The sequence below is a fragment of the Loxodonta africana genome, chromosome 25, assembly GCF_030014295.1.
Source record: "Loxodonta africana isolate mLoxAfr1 chromosome 25, mLoxAfr1.hap2, whole genome shotgun sequence".
Lineage (NCBI taxonomy): Eukaryota > Metazoa > Chordata > Mammalia > Proboscidea > Elephantidae > Loxodonta > Loxodonta africana.
The window spans coordinates 48,576,596-48,597,316 of NC_087366.1; the positions used below are offsets into that span (position 1 = coordinate 48,576,596).

Below are 20,721 nucleotides of genomic sequence, written 5' to 3' on the forward strand. Positions count from 1 at the left end.
ATACAACTTTATTCTTTTCCTAAGTCAAGAAGTAAAATGTAGTAAAACACATATTTCTATAAACCGAAGAGCACACCTCTCTCAGTGACCTCCTGGGCCTCTGCAGCAAAACAGCTCAAGACGGTATTAAGGTTGCTAAGAAGTAAAATGTAGTAAAACACATATTTCTATAAACCGAAGAGCACACCTCTCTCAGTGACCTCCTGGGCCTCTGTAGCAAAACAGCTCAAGACGGTATTAAGGTTGCTAAGAAGTAAAATGTAGTAAAACACATATTTCTATAAACCGAAGAGCACACCTCTCTCAGTGACCTCCTGGGCCTCTGCAGCAAAACAGCTCAAGACGGTATTAAGGTTGCTAAGAAGTAAAATGTAGTAAAACACATATTTCTATAAACCAAAGAGCACACCTCTCTCAGTGACCTCCTGGGCCTCTGCAGCAAAACAGCTCAAGACGGTATTAAGGTTGCTAAGAAGTAAAATGTAGTAAAACACATATTTCTATAAATCGAAGAGCACACCTCTCTCAGTGACCTCCTGGGCCTCTGCAGCAAAACAGCTCAAGACGGTATTAAGGTTGCTAAGAAGTAAATGACATTGCTGGACGGACTGTACGGTCTGTGGATCGATGAAACGACACGAACCGTCAAATAACGGAGCACCTTTGGAGGATAAAATGTAAGATTAGGTTCCACACAGTAAATCTGAATGAATTTGAATCACAAATGCAAAATTTCTCAAATTCCCACTACCTACAACATTATTCTATAAATTATGGCAAAGAACTTCACGGAATCTAGAAGGTACAAGTTATTATTAAAAATGCAGAATGCGGTAAGCAATGAGCACAGGTGAAGGTGACACAGATCCACTGCAGCTTCACTAGGTAAGTTATATTCATAGGATGCTTCTGATAAATTTACTTTTATATGAGACCTTTTATACATATTTTATAAAAAGACCTGCTTCCTACACTTCTAGTCTTTAAAAGGGGAGACACTAAAATTAAGACACACATAAAGAGACTTGTTAGAAACCCTGGGGTAAAGGCTTATTACAACAAAATTGAATGCTTGTAGACCCTGCTGCTGCCCTTTTAAATTTCAAATTCAAGGCTGAGTTTGACGAATTTATATTTTGGGGGGATACGGGTGTTTTAGTCGCTGATGGTTACACCTTTCAGAGAAATTATATAAAACAGTCTCTAAATAATGTCAGGAATGTTTTAATGGGAAAAACTCCAATTTAAGTAAAGTTTCATTCAAAATCTGATTAAAGAAAAAAGTATACAGCCATAGTTGTAGTAACTGGGAAAATAGCTGGGGTAAGGACTACCTGTGTTTTGAAAAAGTTCCTCAGGTGGTTCTTATATGCCTTAAGGTTGCAAACCAACAGGACAAATTAAAATTGGGTTAAAAACAGTAATAAGCACTGAGCGTTTATTACTTGCCAGGAGCACTTTACATAGATTAATGAACTAGTTTACATCTTCATGAATACTCTGTGAGGCAGGTACTACTACTATTCCCTTTTACAGATGAACAATTTGAGGGACAGAGTTAGGTGACTGCTTTCAGTATAAAACTAATGGGAAAAGATTTCAACTCAAGTAATCTAGATCTAGCGCCCACCCTTACAACCACTACACATCAAGAGATTAAGGCATTTGCTTTGTAATGACCAATTGCATTGTTTTAATATTTATGTGTAATTTGTAAAGAAAACAAATTTCTTAATTCTAAAATCCTTTCTCAAATTAAATTCTCATTTGCTTTACTTTCAAATATACTTAAAACACTTACTATGCTTTGCATTTTAGGTATTCTTACAGTTAAAAAAAAACTCCATTAACCAGTAAGGAGGCTGAAGACAGCAACAATGGCTGAGGTGCCAAGTTTAACCTTAAAACAAATTATGCTGGAATCATATAATGATAATGATCCTACAATTTATGTATTAATTTTTTTCTTTCCTTACATAACTTATATACCGTATTTTTACCTAACTAACACGTGCCTTCTATGTTTCTTTGCTGATTGCTTCCTCCCCCTCGGAAGTATTCTCGTAAGAGCCTCTATGCCATTATTTTTTTTTAAGACGGTGCTGTTAAAAAAAAAAAATAGCACAGCACACTTACGAAATTACCTTGCAGGGGTACAGATTGGTTGGCAGACAAACATAGAAGGTGCACATTATTTGCATAAAAACACAGTTATCAGCCCTGCGAAAACATTTTCCTCTTAAAAACTATATTTTACCCTGATCTTGAATTACTGAGTATTCCAAACTTTGACTGTATTAATTGAAAAATAAAAATATTTAAACCTAATTAATCATTGCATGTTTATATTTTTACAAGCATGTCCTAAAAATACTGCAGACACTCGTATCTTTCCATCAAATTTGGTTGGTTTAGAAATTCTCTGAGAATAACTTCTTGTTGTATGGCATCTAACCGATTCCAACTCATAGCGACCCTGTAAGACAGAGTAGAACTGCCCCAAAGGGTTTCCAACGCTATAATCTTTATAGAAGCAGACTTTCACAGATTTCTCCCACGGGGCACCTGGTGGATTCAAACCATGGCTTAACTACCATACCACCAGAGCTCCTTGAAAATAACTTAGGTTATGAAAAACTATAGTTGAATGTCTTCAAAAGTCCATTTGTTCATTCTTCATGACACAGAACTTACACTTCTAAATAAACTTAAATTTCACTTTCACTTACAGTGCAATTATTAGCCTGTTGCCAGCTTTACAATCTGTCTGCAAAATCTTGGGTCAAAAATTAACTTTGTCATTTTAATGTAAAAAGAGTTTTCTTCCACAACTTCTTTAAACTGTAAGGGCTTATAACTTAAAAATAGTACATATTAAATTTATTACGTACTTAAAACATAAACCAAGACGAGTTTTCTTATATTAAATCCTTCACTTTATCCACAGACTTTTAATACTTACATAGTCTGTCGAATTCCTCTTTTGTGAGGATCACTTTATTCCACGTCCACTCAAGAACAAAACGCAAATTAGCAGCAGAATTTGGTTGTTCTTATTTGTAAATATAAAAAGAAAAAATAAAGAATGATTATTTATGAATTACAAACAGAAAGTTAGTAACTTTACAGTGGAGAAACCTGGCAGATATCACCCTAACCTAGCGAATGAAGTTAATGTCACCAATAATGGAGACACACTGTTACCATATGTCCTTCTCAGTGCATCACATCACTTTATGCAGTGCTCCTTTCAAAAATGTAAAGTTTGAATCTAATTAGGAAGAAAGATCAATAAACACAAACTGAAAGGCAGTCTACACAGTAACAGGCTTGTAGTCTTTAAGAAACGTCAATTTCTCGAAAGATGAAGGCTAAGGAACTGCACCGTATTAGCGGCAGCTAAAAGACACGAAAACTAAATGCAAAGCATGATCCTGGATTTCTTCCTCCTCCTACCCCAGAAAAAAAAAGCTTTAAAGGACATTATTGCAACAGTCGATGAGATTTCAGTAAGTTCTACAGATTACTGTATCAATGTTAATTTTCTTGATTTCTGTAATTAAAATGTGGTTTTGTAAGTAAATGCCTTTGCTGGTAGAAGGAGGCACATACTGAAATATTTAAGGGTAGAAGCAGCATGATACCTTCAACTTATTCTCAAACGGTTCAGAAAAGTGTGTGTGTGTGTGTGAGAGAGAGAGAGAGACGGAGAAGTGTAGCTAGAAAAGGGCAACACAGGGATGCCTGTGGTGACGGAAATGCTCTGTATCTTGACCGTATCACTGTAATACTGTAGGATTTGTGCAGATATTACCATAGAGCCAACCTGGTATGTGAGCTCTCTGCATTGTCTTACGACTGCATGTGAGTCTACTACTACATTAAGAAGTTTAACTAAAAACAAAAGCAGTGAATCGATAATTTAAAACTGTAAAACAAATTTTGTTAGAACTCCGAATCTTACCTTCTGTTATCCACCTTTTGATACATCCAGTCAAAAGTCCTAGAGAACTTGTGTGAACTGCTGCTGACAATATAGCTTCTAACTGTTCCTCCTAAGCCATACGTTAAAACAAAGAACACAAAGGTAAGAATAGAAAAAAGACAGGAGATCGTATCAGACTCAGAGGCAGCAAGTTCTAATTCAGAATATAAAATTTTAAAGGCTTAAAAATCATTACGACCCACTAAAAAAAGGATGGCTATAATCAAAAAGTCGGATTATAAAACAAGCCTCGAGGAGGATGTGGAAAAATTGGAGCCCTCATACGCTGCTGGTGGGAATGTAAAATGGTGCAGTCACTTTGGAAAAATCTAGCAGTTGCTCAAAATGTTAAATATAGTTTTCTGAAGACCCAGCAATTCCACCCCTAGGTAAATACCAAGAGAAATTAAAACATTTATCAACACAAAACCTTTATGTGAATGTTATTCATAATAGCCAAAAAGTAAAAACAACCTAAAAGTTCACCAGCTGATGAATGGATAAACAAAACGTGGTATATGCATACCATGGAATATTATTTCACAACAGAAAGGAATAAAGTACTGATACATGCTATAACACAGGTCGACCCTGAAAACATACTAAGTCAAAGAAGCCAGTCACAAAAAACTTCATATTGTATGACTCCATTTATATGAAGTATTCAGAATAGGCAAATATATAGAGATAGAAAGTAATTAGTGCTTACCTAAGGCTGGGGGAGAAAAGGGAGAAAAGTTGAATGAATCCTAGTGGATACGGTTTTGGGAGAGCTGATAAAAACTGATTGTGGTGATAGTTACACAGCTCCGTAAATATACTGAAAACAGTGAATTCTGTACGTTAAGTTGAATAGCTGAACTGTATGGTATGTAAATTATATCTCAAATAAATACTTACTAAAAAATCAGTATGAATCTGATGTAATATCAGATAAATCTATGATTTCATTCATTAGAGTAGCAAATTTAAGACTTAAAAAGGAGCCACAGGAATAGATAAATACATAAAGAGGAGTAAAGGGAGCTGTACAGTACTTAAAAAAAAAAAAAAAAGACATTGCTGTGAAGTCGACTGCAACTTATAGTAAGTAACCCTATCGGACAGAGCAAAACTGCCCCATAGGGTTGCCAAGGAGCAACTGGTGGATCTGAGCCTCTGACCTTTTGGTTGGCAGCTAAGCTCTTAACCACTATGCCATCAGGGTTTCGTACAACATAAAGGTTCCCCAAAAACAAGAAAAGCATGATTCTAAACAGAGACTCAGTAAAGCCATTTCCATTGAAATCGAGACAAAACGAAGACGTCCGCTATTACCATTATTTACCCTATGGTTTTTATAGGCTCTACCAGGTGTGATGAGAAAATGAAGTACTAGAGAAAAACGGAAAAATGTAAAGGCCTATTTTTGCTAATATGACTATTAAAAAACCCAAAATCCATTGCCGTCGAGTCAATTCCGACTCATAGCAACCCTACAGGACAGAGCAGAACTGCCTCATGGAGTCTTCAAGGAGCAGCTGGTGGATTTGAACTGCCAGCCTTTTCGGTTCGCACTGAAGATCTTAACCACTATGCCACCAGGGCTCTGATATGACTATACACATAGAAAATCCAAGAGGTTTTACAGATATTAAATAAGTACACAAAAATCAATTGCATTTATATACTAGCAATAGCCATCTAGAAATGACTATGGGAAAAATGTTCCATTAATAAAAAACAACAGAAACCATAAAATATTTAGGGATAAAAATAGAAAGAAATCCACAATAACTACAGACTCTTCCTGACAGATGTAAAACAAAACCTGAAAAAATGGAAAGATACTATCATTTAGATTTGAATGGGAAGATTTAAAATCATAAAAATGGCTGTTCTCAGATTAAATTAACATAAAAATATAATAACACTGAAGAATTCCAATGCAAGTACTAGATACGATCATCTTATAATTAATACAAAACAATGCCTACGAACTGCCAAGAAAATTATACAAAAGAGGGCTGCATTACCAAATATCAAAGCAGTATATTAAAATGGCAAAGAAACAGATAAACTTATCGGTGGAACAAAATAAACGCCTAGAAGTAGAACCTAGTACACATATTCATATATGATAAAAGCGATATTTAGTAGCATGGGAAAAGGATTTCTATGTTTTACTGCATAAATGCAGAGCTAGCACAGCTGACTAGTTTTATCTGGGAAAACCTTTACCTGATTTGACACACAAAGATGAATTAAACCCTTAAATATTAAAGAAACCTAAGTGGTTGGAAATTTTTTTTTAAACCACAAGCAATTAAATACATTTGACAATAAAAATAAAGTTTGTATGTGCCAAAAGATACCATCTACGAAAAAAGAGAAAAGGCAAGTATCTATTTAAAAAAAAAAAAATTCTATAAATAAAAAGAAAGCCCAATTAAAAAAATAATAAAATATATGAATACATAATTAATAGAAGAGCAAAGTCTGATTGGCCAATAAATATGAAACTACATAAACGATACCTTTTTCACATATATAGGGATATACAGAGAGATGCAGAAAAGACTGATGAATAAAATATTAAGTGCTTCCACACATTTATTTTCTGAATGTAAATTATCTGTTTATTATTTATATAAGAAAAAGAAACCAACATGACAGATGTAAAACAAAGATTACCAAGTTTAAAATATTCAGATTACTAAATTTAAAATATTCACAGAAGAAAGATTAAATGCTGTTTTTATTCAACATGGTTGTATTACAGTTAATTTTTTCCCATTTTCATTTTTCTTAAGAATTTTTAGGTATCATTGCTGTTTTAAAATATATAACCAGGGAAAAACATCAGCGTTAAGTTCTGTGAAGTAAAAAAATTACACAGAGCACCTAAGAGTACCCCAGCCATCACCAATTTGGAGCCTTCGGCAGGACAACCCAGACTATTTCGATCTGTCCCCAGCATACCAACAGGCTGGGCCTCCAGGGCAACAACTGTCTGAAGTCTTTTAATGAACTTAATTGGAGCTGCATAAAGCCATTTCCAATCTGATTTTTTTTCCTATGTTTTTTCTTGCGGGGGAGAGGAAGGAATGGATGTCTACTAGTCCAAATACATGTGGCTGGAAATAAATAGCCATAGTTAGAGGTGGAACAGTAAATATTCCTAATACCACCTGGCAGCCCAAGAGTATGTTAACGAAAATCTCCTATGATATCTAAAAGGGAGCTTTTCCCAGGGATTCCTCAAGTTATATTTTTTGTCGTTATTTAAATAACCTAACCCACAAACACTACTTGGGAGAAAGAGTTTACAAAACCTTTCTCCGTGGGAAAATGACCTGGGGTTTTCCTTCTCCTAGCACTGTTTCCCAGGCAAATAACTGGAGTTTAAAAAAATGTGAATTATTAGCTGTGTCACCAGGACAACACTTTATTTTAACAATGTCGTCCAAGAGGTAAAATGAACTGGGACTAGGAGTCTGTGAGTGGACCACAAATACTCCCTGGGAAGTTAAGGTTTGGGCTCCCATCAGTGAGTTTGATTCCCATACTGATCTTGTTTCAGGAATCTTTACTGACAGGCTTTCACAAGACACAGATTTCTACAGATCACTGGTTCTCAAACCCCTGCAACAGAATCGCATCAAGGGTCTGTTTAAACAGATTTCTGTGCTCAACCCCTGGTGTCTGAATCAGTAGGTCTGAGGTGGGGGCCAATAACTTGCATTTCCAACAAGTATTCATGTGATGCTGATGCCGAGGACCAGGACTCGTTGCTGCAGAGCACGAGATGCACCACAGCCAGGATGGCTTCCTCTCATGCAGTCTCATTCACTTGCACCCATGCTGCTCTCTCTGGGGCTAGAAAATAGCCCCCGGACTGCTAAAAAAATTACACTCCTGACGCATCTTAAGTAGGTACCATGCTGTTTCCTGTTCGATACCCTTGCACACAGCTAAGTAGACCTGATGCCAGGTTATGACCTACTGGTCCTGGGAGTATGAATTTTAAGCCAAACCCAAGACCACAGCCGCTGATTTTGCAAAGTGGGTGTTATACTACTTCACCTACCTTTTCAGAAATTATCTGATTGATTTTTATAATAGAAAGCTAATAACATCTCATTTAAAAGAAACAGTTAAAAACCATCTTACCTGACTTAAGCTGGAAGGCTGAATATCAATAAGTCTTGGTGAGAGAAGGCCAGCCACAAGACAGCGATTGTAACCATCAGGAATGACTTCATTAAGAGATGGTCCTGACTTCTTTAAAAAAGTCAAAGTCTGTAACAGATAAATTGGTAAGACATCTATTAATACTCAATATAAATAATCAAACTTGAGAACAATAATTAAACACATTATCCTATGTTACATTTAACATTTTGAATTCAACTATAATATACTGATTAAAAGTTGTGGAAGATTATATTTTTGTGCTTCTTGCAAAGAAAAGGGTTTATAGGTTCTTCAGTTTACTAGTTTATCTTGAGATAAACCAGTGCTTGCTAGTTATAAATGGTAATACTTACTGAATAAGGTACTTTAGGTAGCTTATATATATTTTTATGAAATGTAACCTTGTTACCTTCTCTAAAGCTGATAAACTTGGTGAAAGATCTTGAAAAACTGGCAGAACAAAAAAACCCCAGTTTATTCCTCTTGATCTAATGTGAAAGACTTGATATGAAGTAAAAATATGGCACTCAGAAATTAGCAATTAAGAGATCTGCCTCCTCATGTTTCCCTAGAAAATTATCCTTTCAACATAGTGTCTTCACCCACTCTGTGCCAGGCACTGTGCCACTGTGCTAGGTTCCTTATATGCATTATTTCATTTATTCAGAAAAGTAACAGCTTTCTGAGAGAGAGAGAGAGAGAAGAGAAGAGCTAAAAAGGACAAAAAATGATGCAGAAAGGGACTGACCTACTTTGCTCTTTTCCTTGGGGTTCAAGTAGCTAACAGCCCGGTAAAGTTGCTAAAACAGTTCAGTGCCATCTCTGGTGGCTAACGCCACTAGGTGCTAATCTCCTAAACTTAGGAGAAGCGATATTATTTAAGCTAAAACAATAGTTTATATAATTAACACTAAGTAAAGTTTCTATCCATGAGTCACTGTAGTACTCCAGTTCCATTACACTCAGCCTGTATTGATAACTGTTACCTACCTCCTTCTGAAAGCCAGTACAAGTTATATGAACAACTCCCGAGTTTAACAAACAAGTGGCATCTAAAAGAAAAAAATAAAGATTAAAAAAAATCATACATATTATATTTAAATGATACTAACAGGACACTATCCTAATAATAGACTGCTAGGCAAGGAGGAAATCTAACAACAACAACAGTAAACCACGATTTTTTCTAGGTATTCCCATCCTAACTTAGGTTAAATAATAAACTGTATTACAAATGTACTAACTGTAAAAGAGCTAATGTCTCTCTTCTAGCAAATTCAAAACAGTGATAATCACTTTATAAAGTACCAAACTCTTCATAAATATTAAACTTCCCATGTACATGTATCTAATTAACTTTCCAACTTATCCACACGATAACTAACAGCAGTGCAGTACTGACAGATGAACGGGTAATACCATATATAAACTACAGACAAACACCTACATACTTTCTGCATGTTACTTTTCTCAAAAGATAATGTTAAAGGCATACATACCAAAATTATAAGTACTCGGGTTAAAAAACTGCTCAGGAGGTGGATACAAAGGAGGAACTCCTCGACTTAAACTTCTCTCATGTACTAATATATCCAAGATGTAATGTGGAGAAGTCCTACTTACAACAGAATCCAACGACCACAGTGCAAAATAAGAGCAATTATGTAGATATTCTCCTGATCTAAAATAAAATGTTACAGGATTTACTAAGTCACTGACCTGTTACATATACAAATGCCAAAAACAAAAAAAGAAAAACAGCAAACGTACCTTAACGAATCTGGCATTTGCGCATGATACCAACGATTTATGTCGAAAAGCCCCAAATATATAGAAGGCTTTCCCTGTCCATATATATTCACCTGCCAGGTAAAGACTGAAACACTGGTGTCAGGAGATAGAGCTGAAAGGTATCCAAAAAAAAAAAAAATTTTTTTTATACAATAAAAAAATCTCAAAAAAAAAAAAAAAAAATCCCTCCAAAAGAATTATGGCAAGATTTTCCCACAAATTAAGAGGTTTGATTCATATTTTATTTGATTTTTCAAAACACATTTCTATTATTAGTTATATAAGAGATTCACTTGTATCTAGGACCATTCGTTTGTATCCTGATTATTTTTCTATTTTAAGAAGACCTTATTAAAAAGTACAAATGAGAAAGTTAATGTTAGACAGGCTTGTTTTAAGTTCATACTTTAGCAACTCTGAGGTACTGGACGTGAAAAGTAGAAAGTGATTTGAATGAATATTCTCCCACGGATGGTACTCAACTAGGAGAAACGGATGCTTAGGACATTAGGATTTAACTCTTTGGAGAACCCTAGTTGAGAACGATCAATCTAGTTATATGGTTAAGGGAGAAAAAATACAAGTATTTGGATGGTGGCTGTGGGAATGGAAAGAGATTAAAACATCAACAAAAGAACCAGATCAAAATAAAGGGGATGGAAGAGACAGGGGAGTAAAAACATGAGACACTACTAATGACAAATGAAATAAAGATATGGGTAGGAAATAAAAAGAGAGCACAATGGGACCTGTTTTTGACATGTTTAATTGGATGTGAAAATTGAACCACAATGACAAATGTGGGAACTACAGCAGAGGGATCTCTGGGATGGATGAGTTCACCAAGAGAACACATCACGGTAGGAACACAAAGAAAGTGAGGGTCCCGGTGAGCATTCACAGAACTAAATGAGACTAGAAGATGCAGGGACAATCACATTCTCTCATCTAATCCTCACAACCACCCTTTAAAAATGTGTAACTGTATCATTCCATTTACAGATGGGTAAACAGAGGCTCAGAAATGCTATGATTTGTCAAGGTCACAGCTAGTAACGAGGCTGGGATATGAATCCACATTGGATTCTAAAATCTATCCAATTTTTACTATATTAGTATGCTTCCCAGGAAGAAAGGATGACACTAAAGGAGATGAAGAAAAAATTCAAGGCAACCAAGACACATTTGCCATATATGGCTAAAAAATTGGAGAAAAAAATTATTCAGAGGCTAAGAGGCATTCTTCAGCCTCTACTGTAATCCTCTTAGTACAAACAGGATGATACAGTAGAAATGTTCTGCTTGTTATTTCACACTAGTTAGGACAAGAGGCCGCTTTTGTTTGTTTGTTGAGAGAATTGGATTAAAATACTAGGGTCCCTCATTACCCTAATCTACTCAATTATTGAGTCTATGTAGCAATCTAAAGGGCAAGAAATACCTAATCTCTCATAAAGACCTGAATAAATTCCATAATTATTATTGTAATTTTTTAAGTTCCAGGAGTATGAACTCTAGAAGCCCCTAATGTGTCATAACCTTAAATTAACAGTGTCCACGATATCGTAAGAGTATGTTCAACCAACCTTCATTCACGCCTTCCTCCCTGTCGCTGTGAGATCGAAATTTCTCTATACTCTGGCAACCCAACAGTTTGGTATTACTAGTCTGTCCTCTCAAGGGAAACAAGCTGCCTGTGAGGTCCAGTGTGTACCTTTCTTCACAGTACTCTAAACCCTGAAACATCAAATGTACACAACTTTTAGATTTTAGTAGGATTCTAAGCAAAAGGTCATGCTACAATTAAACATTCTCCAAATTTAAAGATTTTCACACAATATAAAGAAAACAAAATCTTTTTCAAAACAACAAAGTTAAAGGCTGAAGAAAACAATTACCAAAAAAGCCTCCATAAAACACAAATAAAAAGCTAGATTGAGTCTCTCACGAATAATTACCAGTACATTATCTAAAGTCGTCACTAAATATAGGGATCCTCATAATACTGGTTAGAGTGTAAATTGGAATAACTATCGAAATTCCATAAGCATTTGTAATTACATTATATTGTAATAACATAACAATGTAATCGCATGATGTAATTACATCACATTGGTAGGCCAGCAATCCTATTTCTGTGCTCTCACAGAAATTCTCGCTCTAGAATATTAAGTAGTCTTTAAACTTTCTTTTACTCACTGATTCCTTTAACAATCTGACAAAAGCTATGAGTCTTTCCCCAGGAATATGCTTAATCATAGAAGTTCTATTTACAATTTCAGGGACTTTATGGATTCCCTAAAACCCACTCATATATCCCTTAAATATTAAGTTAAGAAACTGTCCTAGAGACAGATATTGTTGTGAGAGTTGGCAAAATACGGCTATTAGCAACATCCCACTCTTTCCTCAGATATTAAGCCAGGAAAAAAAAAAAAAAGGTAGCCATCTGAAAGACTGGATTCATTTGCCCTCTTTTACAATTGTAAATGGCAAGACTCTTTATAAAGTCACCCCATGGCTTACTGCTTGATATGCTAAGTCCAAGCAACAAACTGCAATTATTTTTTTCTGGCTATCAATTAGGCCACTAATTTTGAAGGAAAATGATACCTAGAGATGTTAAGAATGCTAAACCAACCAAACCAAACCCAGTGCCATCGAATGGATTCCGACTCATAGCAACCCGAAAGGACAGAGTACAACTGCCCCATAGAGTTTCCAAGAAGCGCATGGCGGATTCGAACTGCCGACCCTCTGGTCAGCAGCCGTAGCACTTAACCACTACGCCACCAGAGTTTCCCTTAAGAATGCTACCCACGTAAAATAGCTAATCTCCTGATCCCTAAGCTCTCTTCTACTAAATTATGAATACAGTATTACCACTTACCTCATATAAGATTTGTCCTGATGCCAAACACTTTCTATCACCGAAGGCCAGCTGGAGCAGATGCAAACTCAAAACATCCCCTTCACTGAAATAAACAGAAATTAACTTAAGGAGATACACTGGATACCATATTAATACATTAAACATCTCTTATTCCTCAAATAAATTTAGTTGGTGCAACACTGAATGCATGTGACAAAACTAAGGTCACTGTGAAGAAATTAGTCTTATTTGGTTGTTTCCATAAAATATAGTCTTTGAAACAGTAACTGATTTTTACTTTTTATTATTCTAATTAAGCTGGTGTTGTTTGCATACTTTAGGTGCCACCTTATGTGGCAGAGACTCTTGTAATTGTTTACCCAATACTGTTTCTCCCCTTAGTTAGGCACATGTTTGCCCAAAATATATACTACCCTTCCCAGCTTTCTCTGCAGCTAATTGTGGCCGCCCCGTGGTCAAGTTCTGGCCAAGGGGATGTAAGCAGAATTACCCCGGGCAACTACAGGGAACCTCCCTAAGAGACGGCATGTCCTTTGCTCCTTCCACCTAGTCTCTTCCTCCATCTTGTTATGCTTCCAACTAGAGTGAAGGTGTTGCCCTAGATCATGAGGATAAGGGCTATACAACAAGGACATAAAGCGAAGTATCAAACCAACCCTGTACTCCTCAAGTACAGCATGCAGAAAGTGTTAAGAGCAGATCCCAGAGCCACACTGTCTGAATTTAAATTCTGACTCTTACTGGTGGATCCTTCTTAAAACACTTCTTCTACTTGGCTTCCAGTATACCACGGTCTGCTAACGTTCCCCATACCACACTACTCAAACATGTAGAAACAATAACGTAACCATTAAAATCACTTTAACTACCATTTAACTAATTCACTAAAAGAATTAAGTCTCTTTCACTAAAGAGAAAACAAAGTACAAAGCCTTCGAAAAATAAATAAATAAATAATCGCTATTCCATTTTGACGAGTATTTTTGAAAACCACATGTATCACACTTACCTCTCCTGTGTAGACTGAACAGCCCACAAGTAACAGCAATTACGAGGATCGTTCTCGGGTTCTTGAAAAGTAACAGCATATACAGGAACTCTTCCACCTTCCAGCTGTGTATAATATCTTTAACAGATGTAAAAAGAATGGTACATTTCATATTTTAAGCTATTATTTCATGAAAAAGGAAGAACAGGAGGGCCTTGACGTAAGAATACGTGTCAGAGTAACCCCAGTTCACGCGATCGCCAAGATGGACTGATCTGGGGAGCATGGCCAAGTTGTCTTATCTTCAAAAATACACAGGGCACAAGGCATCAAGACTATGGCTGTGGTATATATGTATGTGTAAACTAATTCTTCCATTCACATAAATACGTGTCACTAAGCACTGTTCCCCAATAAGAGGTGCCCTAGAAAGAGATGAAATTCTGCCATCACACTCCATTTCAGCCACCTGGGTTTAGAGCCAGTTTTCCCACTACCAAGACAGAAAAAGGGTTAGAAACCCTGAAGAATTCCCATAATCTTCTTAAAAAGGTGAATTAGCCAAAAGATGGCAGTAGCTAGAGAAAACACTGTTGTACAAGTCAGGACCCCCAGGCATACCTTAGGACCAATTTAAACACAAGAGCTGATGAACTAACAAGGAGATCAGCAGAGAAAGTTCAAATGAACTTCTCATAAGGAGCTACTAAGCAAGAGCATAGCTACTTCATCCCTAGTATTTTGGAGAAAAATGTGATTCTGAGGAAGTCCAGGGACATTCAGTGTTTGTTTAATAGTATTCTAGTATTAAATAATAGTACTCCAATAGTATCTAATACCAATCACTCAACAGTAAAAAAAGGCCCTGGTTTGAGACGGAGGAATTTACATACAAGCTATTTTCCATTTCTCCTTATTTCTTCACTTCAACTCTGCACAAACATTTATTACCAGACCCAGGTAACTTGACACTAATTTGCTGGCTCAACTAATTGAGCAGAAAGTTTGGGAGGATGACTATTTTATTTCATTCACTCTTATTTATAATAGATTACTTGAGGAAAAACTATCAACATGCCTTGGAAAAATAAACAAACATCAAATTGACAATAGGTACGTACTTTAGAGATTAACTTGAAAAATTTATAATGCCTGTTTGCTACCTCCCTCAATAAAGGGTTATGTCCTCAGCAATTTTACTCTATAGGTATTAATTAAAAGTATCAATATAATTATATTTGGGTGAGATATTGACAGCATAAAAACTTTTTTAAAAAACAAATATTTCTGACTTTGATTTTTAAAAATCCTTTGTTTTTCTGTCAGCTGAGAACACTTTATTAACTGCTATTTTATACAGAAGATTATGGGAAAAGGTGCTTTTAAAAGAACTCATTCTATACAAACATGTAGCTTTATCTTTATAGAGTTATATTTTAATACCAAATGGTGTACCACAATAACTGAAATGTCTTTTAAATAAACGCTGAAAGAATCAACCTAAATTCATGTACTAAGTCATTCTTCTATCATATCAAGCTTTGAGTTCATGCAATTAGATATTATTCATACTCATTCATCTTCCCTACTCTTTTCTCTTCATGCTAATTTTCAAATATTAATTATTCCATAAAATTTATATTAAGAAACTACCAATAATTAAATAAGAGAAAAGTTATACTTACTCTCTTTTCATGCTTTTCATATTCCAAAGTGCTAGATAGCCATCAGAAAAGCCTACAGCGAGCTGATTTGTCCTGCTTATGTAACTGAGAGTTGAAACAGCTGTTCCTGAAGGACTTACTAACTGGAAACACAGATGACGCCCCTCTCGCATCACATTTTCCCTGATGTGTGGAACTTCAGCCGGGATACCAGTTATAACTTCAAGGTCTAAAAACAAAAACAAGTAAGATCAACAACACGAACAGCAAAAAGAAAAACACATCACCAGTATTCAATCTACAAATGACGACTACTGGAATCAATTAAAATAAAGGTTAGTGGTAACGAAGCTTGGTCAACTATATAACAGCCATCCTGATCTATCTAAATGATCCAACTTTCAAAATACATTTAATTCTGTAATTAAAAAAAAAATCTGACAGTACACCTCAAATTTATCTAAGGTAGAATTTTGTTAAGGTTAAACAATTTTCTGATAGTTTATTTTTTCAAATTTAGAACTACAACCCAAAAATTCTACTTGGAGAGTTGGCTGATTCCAGTTCTAGGCAAGAAACACACAAGATGAGCCTAGCACAGCTCGTGCCAGAAATTTAGGAATCTATCAACTAAAGGGGACGCCAACAACAACTAAAAACCGTGTGTGGTTACATATATATGTACATACACATATGGATTAAAAAAAAAAATGTATGGGGGTACGTAAAAGAGCCCTGGTGGTGTAGTGGTTAAAGCACTCGGCTGCCAACCAAAAGGTCAGTGGTTCGAACCCACCAGCTGCTCCACAGGAGAAAGATGTGGCAGTCTGCTTCTGTAAAGACTTCAGCCTAGGAACCCTTTTGGGGGTATTCTACTCCGTCCTATAGGGTTGCTATGAGTTGGAATCAACTTGATGGCAGTGGGTTTGGTTTTCTTGGTTTTACGGGTAAGTACTAAATGTACAGAGCCCTGGTAGCACAGTAATTAAGAACTTGGCTGCTAACCAAAAGGTTGGCAGTTCAAATCCTTAGAAACCCTATGGGGCAGTTCTATTCTGTCCTATAAGGTAGCCATGAGTCAGAATTGACTCGACAGCAATGGGTTATTATGTGTACATATGTGTGCACATATACATGTATCTATTTGTGTATATACATGTTATGTCTGTGAATGTATGTACATCCACATATGTAATTAATCACATAGGGGGCAATTATGGATACTTCTTAGATACAACCAAACACCTTTCGAGACTGGTTTTTTGGGTTTCAAGGCTTAGGACATAGTCTTGTGGGACAACTCTGTCAACTGGCATAGTACAGTTCATAAAGTTTACGGTCTACATCCTAGTTTGGTGAGTAGTGTCTGAGGTCTTAAAAGCTTGCTAGCAGCCATCTAAGGTGCAAATGTCAGTCTCTAATGGTCTGGGGAAAAAGAGAAAGAAGGAAACCAAAGACTCAGAGAAGAAATTAGTCTGCAGGACTAACAGTCTACATGAACCACTGTCTCATCTATCCTGAGACCAGAAGAATTAGATGGTGTCCAGCTACCACTAAGGACCATTCTGATCAGGGCCACAACAGATGGATCCTAACAGAATGGGAGAAAAACATGGAACAGAACTCAAATTATTAAAAAAAAAAGTCCAGACTTACTGGACCAGTTGAAACTAGAGGACCCCCCCCAAAACTATCACCTTGAGAGAGAAACACTCTTCAAAACCTGAATTGAAACCATCCCCTGAAGTCACCTACCTTTTAGCTAAATAACAGATTGGCTCACAAAGTAAAGAATATCATCCATGAGTACTGTGCACCTTTAAAAAATCATCTACATGAGACCAAAGGGTCAGCAATTACTCTAAAGGGAAGACGGAAAGTTAAGGGAACAGGGAGACTAGACTGCTGGAAATGAACATTTAGAAAGGAATTAATGAGAAAGTTATAACACACTGTGAAAAATGTAACCAGTGTAACTGAACAATTTCTGTAGTAATAATTCAATGGGAACCTAATTTGCTGTGTAAACTTTTACCAAAAACAGATACACTAAAGGGGATAATGTCAAAAAGACAGAGGCAACAACATGAAAGGAGGGGTTCCCATTGCAAAGACGGGATAAAAATGAAAATAAATGACTGAATCACATTAAGTATGTAAAACCTAAAAGTGAAAAATAATATTCAAAAAATAACAGGCTCCTTCATTCCTGAAAGACCTTACTGCATACTGCCTGAAGTAACTTGGTACTAACTTCTTACTCTGAAAATTAGTACTTAAAGAAATAGTAAGCACTTATCCTGCCTTTTCTGTATACACTGTATCTCAGGGTAACCAAATAGTCCTAGCTAATGAGGAAATTTTTTCTTAGATTGACAGAATTTAAAAATTGTCATTCTCCAGTCCTTAATGAAATAAGAGCTTAACTAAGGCAACAATTTCAAAGGAACAAAGTTGAGTTTCTAAATCTCCACACTACTGACATTCTTTGGTGTGGAGTAACCGCTATTGCTGAAGGGTCTCCAGATGTTGCCAAACATTCCCTAAACCAAAAACCAAACCCGTTGCTGTCGAGTCGATTCCAACTCACAGCGGCCCTATAGGACACAGTAGAACTGCCCCCACAGAGTTTCCAAGGAGCACCTGGTGGATTCGAACTGCCGACCTTTTGGTTAGCAGCCATAGCACTAAGCCACTACACCACCGGGGTTTCCTATACATTCCCTAAAAAACCAAAACCAAACCTAGTGCCGTCGAGTTGATTCCAGCTCATAGCGATCCTACAGGGCAGAGTAGAACTGCCCCATAGAGTTTCCAAGGAGCGCCTGGCGGATTCAAATTGCAGACGCTTTGGTTAGCAGCCATAGCACTTAACCACTACGCCAACCAGGCAAAAATCACTCTTGATTGAGAACCACTGGCTTAAAGTTTGATAGGAAAGTTAAAAAGGGGACGATTACACTGACATCATCTGAACCCACTTATCACTAAACATGAAACAACCAGATACCATTTGCCTCCTAATGTGATACAATATAAAGGTACTCATTACCTGAGAAGTACCCTTGCCAAAACGTTAAACCAAATCTTATCAGAGCTAACTTACATTTACAGAAATACAAAATATAATTGACACCATATGGAAAAATGCAGATAATTCCAGAATGGGGGGCACTTTACCAGGTAACTAAGTTTCCTGAGCAAGTCAGTGGCATCAAAAATAAATAAAAAAGGAAAGGGTAGAGAGATGATTATTCTGCATTCAAGGAGACGTGAAACATAACTATCAAACATAATGTGTAGACCTTGTTTGGATCCCAATTAGAACAAACTGAATGTAAAGGGAGATTTTAGAGACAATCACGGCAAATTAGATTATGGACTGGATACCAAGGAACTATTTTCAATGTTGTTAGGAGTGATAATGGAATTATGATTATGTAATAAAATATCCATAACTCACTTTAAATCATGCAGAGAAAAAGAGGGAAAGAGAAAGAGAGGAAGGGAAATACAGGAAAACAGAACAGGATATATGAAGCACATATGGTACATCTTGAAAACTAACTTGAATTTGGGTGATGCGTATATGAGAATTCTTGTACTCTTCTATCTACCTGAGGACGTCTGAAATATTTGTAAGAAAGAAGAAAAAAATTCAGGTCTGTATACAATGTATGTAATATACGTAAGGGCAGGTTTCCTCAATGATGTTAAAAAGAAAAACACATCACATTGTACTTGAATTGTTACCCTCCCAATTCCTTTTGCTTCTGATTGCTTTTTCAGAGATTAAATAGTAAGTGATCAAATTTTGCCAAATAGTTCATATTTATGGAATACAGTGGAATACTATAAACCGAGCCAAAATAAAAAGGTCGATCTATAAGCACTGATGTGGATGGAAATGTGTAAGAAATGATGGTAAGTTTGGAAAAGTTGCAAAGCTGTCATTTATAGTACAATACATGTTAGGAACTTTTTTCCTATGTTATGCATATTTAAGTCGAGTTTGAATAACTGCAATTACAATTACTTTTGTAAATAAAAAAGGTAAATTTTGAATTAAACCCCAAAACTCAATTTTTTTGTGCTATAAAATTCAATGGCTTAATAATTCTCGAATGTTTTTCAACAGAATCTAGAGACTTCCATCATAAACTTATCCTTGTGCTGAATTCACCTACTGACTGCTGACTGCTGAAATAAAGGATTTTTTTTAAAAAAAGGATGTTTTCATTCTACCATTTTTGATCTGGAAAGTAATAATTATGAATACAAGCATTTTATTTTTTTTAATACAAGCATTTTAATTCACCTTACATTTATAATGACAACACTGACAAACCACACTCTAGAACAAAACTCCAGTAAGCCTATTTAATTCCTTGACTAATTTTCTACAAAAAGCAGTTAAACTATTTTCTAATATTTTCCACACTCATTTTTAGTTAGTTGTTGTTATTATTAGTCAATTCTTTTCCATCTCAACTTTACCCAGGATTTATATACATCAAAATGTATATAATTTCTACTACTGAATATTTACGTGTATGTATGGTCATTATTGTCTGCCGAATCAAATTTTTTGGGGTCGTGTTTTGCAGATTTGAATTTTGTTCAGATGATTTGGTTCTTCAGTCAACTTCTAGTCAAATATAATTTTTTACCACTTGTAGTTTTAATCAATCAGTTTTAGATAACTTCTACTAGTTTGTTCATTATAAACTGAATAAAATACTGATAGTTTGTGTCTATTTCTCAGTCGACCCCTAAGTGAAGAGCTCCCCACTGATATTCCAGGACTGCTTCATCAATCAAGACAGTCCTCAGGGTCAACACCTTCTCATGGTCAAATGGTCCTTTTCTGCTTTGTCTGAAACCTTGTAAGTAAAACACAAATTTTTTAGAGTTTTTACGTTAGCTCTTCCTCTCTATATAAACCAATCAAGAGTACAATAACTTAAAAAACTGAAAGCATTTGACAAGAGTAGGCTCATAAATACAAGTTTTAGTATCTTTAAATTTCTTTACATTTGACTGCCATTGTTTTATTTCAGGATATTATTATGTGAGGAAAACTTTCACCTTTAGGAAAACTACACTGTTAGCTCCCATTAAAAAACTTCATTTTTATCTTGGTCTTACCATAAACATTAACAGTATACCAAAAAACACTACATGGTTGAATAATTTTATACTGGCTGATAAAGATCCAGATTTT

At 35.8% G+C, this 20,721-nt stretch overlaps 1 protein-coding gene across 1 annotated transcript in view; it reads right to left on the bottom strand.

Moving 5' to 3' along the window:
• The window catches only part of AHCTF1 (AT-hook containing transcription factor 1), a 64,070-nt gene that overhangs the window by 37,301 nt on the left and 6,048 nt on the right, over positions 1-20,721 (bottom strand). Inside the window, exons 4-14 of the mRNA XM_003410925.4 lie at positions 15,519-15,726; positions 13,855-13,971; positions 12,843-12,927; positions 11,539-11,689; positions 9,932-10,064; positions 9,661-9,842; positions 9,152-9,213; positions 8,138-8,266; positions 3,965-4,055; positions 2,963-3,052; positions 521-661 (exon numbers count right to left, since the gene is read on the bottom strand). Coding sequence (XP_003410973.3) covers positions 521-661; positions 2,963-3,052; positions 3,965-4,055; positions 8,138-8,266; positions 9,152-9,213; positions 9,661-9,842; positions 9,932-10,064; positions 11,539-11,689; positions 12,843-12,927; positions 13,855-13,971; positions 15,519-15,726 — 1,389 coding nt within the window. The remainder of the gene's footprint in view (positions 1-520; positions 662-2,962; positions 3,053-3,964; positions 4,056-8,137; positions 8,267-9,151; positions 9,214-9,660; positions 9,843-9,931; positions 10,065-11,538; positions 11,690-12,842; positions 12,928-13,854; positions 13,972-15,518; positions 15,727-20,721) is intronic.